General features: G+C 40.5%; 1 protein-coding gene across 3 annotated transcripts in view; it reads left to right on the top strand.

Annotated features, from left to right (window-relative positions):
* The window catches only part of ccdc85al (coiled-coil domain containing 85A, like), a 37,648-nt gene extending 31,646 nt beyond the window's left edge, over positions 1 to 6,002 (top strand). For 2 of the 3 annotated variants that reach the window (XM_008409327.2, XM_008409318.2), the window contains 2 exons: positions 1,119 to 1,176; positions 5,147 to 6,002. In XM_008409327.2, coding sequence (XP_008407549.1) covers positions 1,119 to 1,176; positions 5,147 to 5,152 — 64 coding nt within the window. In that variant the 3' untranslated portion in view covers positions 5,153 to 6,002. The remainder of the gene's footprint in view (positions 1 to 1,118; positions 1,177 to 5,146) is intronic. The other variant, XM_008409336.2, reaches the window with a different exon arrangement.
* Positions 6,003 to 6,961: the final 959 nt, after the last annotated feature.

Here is a 6,961-nt window from a genome sequence, read left to right as displayed (position 1 = left end):
ATTTTTTTTCGTCAAGAGGCTTTCAGCATCACACATCTTGACAAGATTAAACTCCATCTTGCAAAAACTGTCAGATTGGGAGGACATTTTTTTCATCCACAGTCCTTTTTGTAAAACTTCACAGATTTTTGTCAGATACTTTATTATGTTACATCATATCAAGATTTTTCCTTTTTTTTCTTGTAAAAGTCAGACACCTAAAGGTTTTGTGTCRTAACTGACTGGTGTTTGGTTTTGTTCATAACARACCTCAGATTATGATGCTGCCACCACTTCACTGTCGGCATGRTGTTRTGAGGTTTTATGAGATTATAGCCAAGCTTAGATGTTTTGGACTTTTTTGTCTTCTTACAATGYTAAATATTGGTCTAGATCAGTGTTTTTCAACCCTGGTCCTCAGGCCCCACTGCTCTGCATGTTTTACATGTASCTCTATTCCAGAACAGCTGATTCAAATGATTGCATGACCATCAAGTACTGCAGAAGCCTGTTAATCGCCCACAGATGCAATTCAGGTGTGTGGCAGAAGGGAAACACCTAAAACATGCAGGACAGGGGGGCYGTCWATCCATCCCACTTTCCTATACTAACTTGTCTCTCTGTGCAGAGTTGTGGGAGGCGGTACACCATGGATGGCTTGGCAGACCATCACATTGTTCTTCAAAATGTTGCAATACAGAAACCTCCTTATTGTCTATGACTTGGGAGAAAAACGAGTTTAAAGCACAGGAACAGTTATCACAAAAGATACGGACTTTAACCTTAAAACCGGAAACATCCCTTACACAAGTCATCTCTCAATGATCAAAGGGGACTTGGGTGATTTCCAAAGTACTCTACTGTGTTGTTCAGGTTATTTCTCTTCGTGTTTGGTTTGCCTTTTGTCTGTGTGTGTCTGTGTGGATTCAAAAAACAGACCGCAGTTTTCCCAGTTCTATTTTTGACATACATTTTAAATGACAGCAAGAACGACTTGTCAATCAAAGTGTTTTATTCATGAGTCATTTTCCCATGCTTTGGCAGACATCAGTTCTAAATTAATGAGCCCCTCTTTGCTTGTCAGAAGAACACGTTTAAGACTTGTCTCCTCCTCTGTGTCTCCTTTTTTTCTACCACAGCTTTGATATCAGCAGGCTGCTGCACCAACAACTGCAGAAATGTCAAGCTATGGGACAGGTAAACCACTCTGCACATTGTTATGCTTTTTTTCCCCCTATGAACCRCCTTTGTGTTAATTAGGGACTCAGCGAGAAGATGAAAAGCCAGTCAAGGGCATTGTCAGTTTTTACCAGAAGGGTCCATAATCCTGTAATTAGCTCCCATTATTCTGCTTCACCATTCATGTGGTTCTCTGATTTTAACTCCTGTGTTGACGTCTATTCAGAYTAKGCTGGAGGGGTTTACATTAGCAGGATTTACGTGAAGTAATAAAAAATCTCTCGGTGAGAGAGGCATAACATATGGCAGTATTTGCCATATGATTCTCATAGGAATCATTGAGGAATAAACAAACATATAGTCTGGTCCTGATTAAATACGATGTCAGTCTAAGTGTTTCTCGACTGCATCAGTTCCTACGCTTTCTCARGTGGAATCAGGGAGTTTACTGGGACGATGGCGTTAGAGGTGACCCTATTCTGCCTCTGTGTGTCGTTGTACATCTTCAATCAGGCCTCGGTGTCAGGCTGATATGGCTGTTAATATTTGATGACTGAGAAACACGGCGTACCTGCCTGGCCGTTTCTGTCRGGAAATGCTTAAATATAACAATATGCCGCCACAGCGCAGTTCCCTTCCCTCTTGTGTCATACAAAAAAACATCAGATGATGTACKTTGTGTCTGTGGCTAGCTAGGAGACAAGTAAGAAGGGTGCGTTAACACTGCAGGCTGAAGTCTGGCACTGGTCACCCCTCAGCTCTCTGATGCAGCACTGAACAGATGCGAGCAGCCACAAAACATTCTGTCAGGAGCACAAAAGGCGACGAAGCTGAGAATGTTAGTTTTTATTCTGTATGCCGCATTTTCCAGACTATAAGTTGAACTTTTTAAAACTTTTTTTTCATAGTTTGGCTGSTCTTGCRACTTATAGTCAGGTGCAAATTATTWGATTTTTCTCTTAGATGTTAATTCATACTTTTTGATGTGAGTCAAGGATTAAACATTACTGTCTGCAGCCGTGAGGAAAGCTAATTACAGACTAGAAGCAGGAGGACCACAGCTTGAGGAACAACTCCACAGATGGATGCTATAAGAACACACTACAGATTCTCTGAAGGTCTGTGATACCTTATCAGATTTTCCTACCGTAGAACATAGATAGCCGAGTCTATCGGTCGGTGTTATCTTTCGAAACTGCTGCAGCACCTGTTGAGGCTTACATCTCCAYGCCTTGGTAGTTACCAAGAAGATGAAAATGCATTGCTTTGCAGGTGTTGCCGCTTCATGCAATGCAAGCACCTCACCTCAGATTGACCCTGCATGCGCCTCTGGTGTTCTACGCACTTTGCTGTTGGAGCGGAACCGTTCCTAACCACCCTGATTCAGAGCACGGACATCAGCGCGTCAGAAACTGCCAGCTGACTTACAAGCCAAAGTTGACAGTTTCCGTCAGTGTCTTGAAACGCAACTGAACAYGTGTCACTGGATCATATCAGTCCTGTGGATGAGGTCCCCCTTTACGTTGGACAATTTCTAAATGAATGTGTTGTGTTGTGTTGTGTAGTGTAGTCCAGTGTGACATATATATTGTTTTTTCTTCACGCTGCATTTTTCGGATGATGCAACTTGTAGTCTGGAGTGACTTATAGTCTGGGTAATATGGTAGTACTATTACTATACCAGTTTTGAAATCAATAAAGCCTGTGCATGCAGGATTGCAAGTAGTTGGGATTCCAATTATTGCATTTTGTTGAACTTTTGAGAGGTGAGTGCAATGCACCTGAATATCATCTGTCTGGACCTTTCTGGGATGGACAAGCAGAGGCCTGAGTCTCCTGCTGACCTTTCAGTGCGATCTGTTGATTTCTAAAAGAAGCATGGACCTCAAAAAATACACGTACACAATTGTGCAGATTCTTTCAGCTTTTATTTGTAAGTTCACTAGATGTCTAGTGCACAACTTTGCTGCACAAGCTGGGATCAGGTGGCATAGATACTAAAGAGAAAGATTGAGATGTATTATTGGGTTAAATAGAGGACTCAGAGGCAGCTGAGTTGGGTTTTGATGAACAAATGACCCAGCAAATAAGGCAGTAGTTATGGCCTTTTTGTACTTTTTTTGCCTCTAGCAGCATTAATGATAGCTTAATTACAATTAACTAGCTCAGTCTCATGAAGGCTTCTCGTGCCGTAACAAGTTAGACGTCACTAGTGATTACAGTCTGCTAGTGAATTAGGGTGGAAGAACATGTGATTAACACTTCATTTAAATGCACCCATTGAGCATTAATGAGAAAATACACAATCAACCAATAAATAATGTCTTGCAAGCATCAGTCAAATTAAAAATCACATTCTTCAGGAGTTCCATTTATGTGTAGAGAAACAGTTTTCTTCCATTATCCATCTCTCCTGACTTGTTGCAGCAAAATAAAAATATTCTGGGAATCTGTTACTACTCTTATTATTTTGCGCCTGAGTATGAAAAGTGAAACATAAGCAGAACAATACAACCAAACTAGGATTTCACATGGTTTTCTTCTTGTCACAGATTCTTCCACCTAAACTGTGGAAGTCTGCACTTGTTCGATGTGTCATATTTCCATTTTGGATCTGTTTTAAATGGTTAATTGGCACACACAAATCTCATAATGTAATGTTTGCAAATTGTCCAAGCCAAGACTGTGTGCCAGTTGTCCCAAATTGTGTCAATTGTCCCAATTTAAGTGTGTGACTGATGTCCGAAAATATATGTCCCAATGTTCCAAAACACAGGGGCCAAGTGTCTTAAAGTGGGCACCAATTGTCTGAAGTTGTGTACCAAATATCTGCAAAGTTTCCTGGTATTCGTTTTAGGTACTTTGGACAATTGGGACACATTTGTCATTCCCGATTCTAAAAATCCCAGACTTTGCAGATTTTGTCACAGGGTCACCGCAGGTCAACAAAACATGGGACTATGCAAGGTCCCAGCCTATGCAAGGTTCTTTGCAAAGGAACTTCTAAAAATGTTGTAAGTATTGCAGGGTACTTACAACTTTTTGTAAGTATCACCACAAAACGTTCACCCAACGTATATCCTGAACTTCTGCAACATATAGTTAAGCCMCAKCTGATTTTTAAAGTTGGCAGAAATTTGTGCGCTGGAAGTCCRGTAAATAGAGTTAGACAACTAAATCTGTTGTGGTGAAGAGAGAGCTTATTCAAAAGGCGAAGGTCTTGAGTTACCGGCCTAACCTACCCTCAACTATGGAGGCGAGCTTTGGGTAGTGACCAAAAGAACAATATTGCGGATAGAAGCAGATAAAATGAGTTTCTGGGCTCGCTCTCCATTAGAGATAGGTTAAAGWTTTTTGTCATCTGGGTGTGAGTCAGAGTAGAGCTGCTCCTTCTCTAMMWTKRRRRGRRSCMRKWRRRGKTWRSYYYKGKTYSGRAMSSCCCCCTGGTGAGGTGTTCAGGAGACCCAGAGGAAGACACAGGACACACTGGAGGGACGGTATTACCCGGCTAGCAGGGAACGCCTTGGGATTCCCCCAGAGGAGCTGGGAGAAGTCTGGGCCTCTCTGCTTAGCCTGCTGCCCCCATGTCTCCAAGACGGGCAAATGATTGATGGATGGAAATATGTAGATATGTCTACCCCTAACCTTTAAACTTTTTCTCAGCTCGTCACTGACCTGTCTGCTGTGTTCCTTGATCTTAATGTTGCTGGTTGTTCACTAATATTCTCCAACAAAGCCCTTGAGCCTTCTCGAAGCAGCTAGATTTACTTACTAAAATGCTCATTTTCACAATTATTTGATTTATGTTGTTGGTCTATCACATAAAACACCAATGAAGTACACTGAAATACAATTTGTAGTTTTAAAAACATGAAATAGAGTGCTGCTGTCATGTGTTATTGCTTGCTTTTGGATTTATTAGATCATCTCAGAAACGGTTTCAGTTAAAAAAAACTTTTTTTTCCTCTTTGTCTTTTTTCTTGTACAGCTTTGATGCCTCCTCTTGACAACTTGACCACCCACGCCTCACCAAAGAAAGAGGGGTGGTAGTGGGGCAGCCCTCCCGTGACTCTGGGCTTGACAGACTTCAGGGCCTCTGGAAGCCGCCCTCCATGGCTCCGGACCGTCTGTAGTCCCAGACCTCTTCCATGTGCACAGCCCTTAAAACAGCCTGCCTCCATGTTTTCATTTCTACATATCAGGAGTTTGAACGGGATGTGGAGTGAGAAGGTTTCTTTTTTTTTTTTTCCTTTTTCTGTTTTTGATGAGAATGCTAATGATGATTTGGAAGACTCATGAGGCCTGCCATGGTTAAATGGATCAGAGCGGATATCTCTCGGTGCCAGCTGCGGTTTCGCTAACTCCTGGAGAGAGCACAGGGAGGTTGGACGGGGATTGGAGAGGAGATTGAGGACATTGCACTTTTTGTGCTGCTATCCTCTGTTTACAAAAGTAGATCATGATTGGGGAAGCACAGAAAACTTTCAATTCTTTGTTCTTTAAGTCAATTCTTTTTTCCCCACACTCTTTGCTCTTTCCCGTCTCCCCCTGCTTTCTCTGTCCTCTACCTAATCTTTGGCGATTTATTACCTTCGACATGTGTAATGAGACTGCTATAATCTAATGTTCTAAAATCTCAGTCTCCAAATCCAGACGATCACATGGCCACCATCATTCCTCGTAAAAACATCACCACTCTGGCCATTTCAAGTAAATGTAAAAACACATTTTTTTTCCTTAAAGACAACCTTGCAAAAAAACAACAAAAAAAACWACTCTTCCTGTGTCTTAAACCAAGATGGTCAACGTTACTAGCTGCTGACAGATGTTCTAGTTCTACAAAATGCAATGATCAGGTGTAATTTTTCTTTTTTGTATTATCTTATGTTCCCTTAAAGCGCCTATATTGAAGCTGGGTGGAAGGTGATATGTTGTCCATATTGTTTCTTTTGTTTGTTTGTTTTTTTACAAGGAAGTGACGTCCAAGTAAAAAGTAGATTATTGGATTAGTTTTCTATATATCTCTATATACAAATATATTATGATTATTATTTTTGACTTACTTGTATTAGAACTATAATATGAAAATGCGTATGGTATAATAAATAATAAACAGAAGTGTTTATCTAAAAGTGCATCGTGTGCTTGTGTTTTTCTATCTCAGCAATGCTGTTTTTTTAACAGATGGACGTGAAGTAAGCATGACCAGCTTCGGTGACGGTATACTTGGGTCTCCAGATTAGATTATTAGATACAGTACTAGAACATCCAATATTGTTTATACCTGTGACAGATTTAAATGCAACTTTTATTTTACCAAGATGTTCTTTTTAGAAGTTATATTAATGTTTTAAATTGGCCCAGCCAGAGTCCTGACTCGAATTTGACAGAAAATCTATGAAAGAAGCTAAAGTTTATTGTGATGGCTAGGAGGCCTTCCAACCTCAAATACTTGGAGCACATAACCCGAAATAAATCAACAAAATAACTGAAGCAACGTGCAAAAACTTAGCCAGCAGTTATAAATTGCTGTCATGAAAAGAATCCGTTTTTCATCAGTAATTTGGAAGGATATAAATATGTGTTGGGGGCTCAGAGCAAAAGAATGAAACAATATTTCATTGTTTATTACATTAAGTGAGCCAAAGARATGCTTGCAGCTCTGGAGCTGCAGGTTGCAGAGCCCCAATCTAGCCGATGAAAACTGTGAAGCTAAAAAGTGTAATAGTTTAACTTTTAATTCACTGTTAAAGTAGAAATGGGGAATACAATTTGTCCAAGAGACCAATAACCTACAGTTTCT

The sequence above is a fragment of the Poecilia reticulata genome, linkage group LG1 (genome assembly GCF_000633615.1).
Source record: "Poecilia reticulata strain Guanapo linkage group LG1, Guppy_female_1.0+MT, whole genome shotgun sequence".
NCBI classification, from domain to species: Eukaryota; Metazoa; Chordata; class Actinopteri; order Cyprinodontiformes; family Poeciliidae; genus Poecilia; species Poecilia reticulata.
Note: the sequence above shows the minus strand (reverse complement) of the source record. Positions and strands in the feature narration are given on the sequence as shown.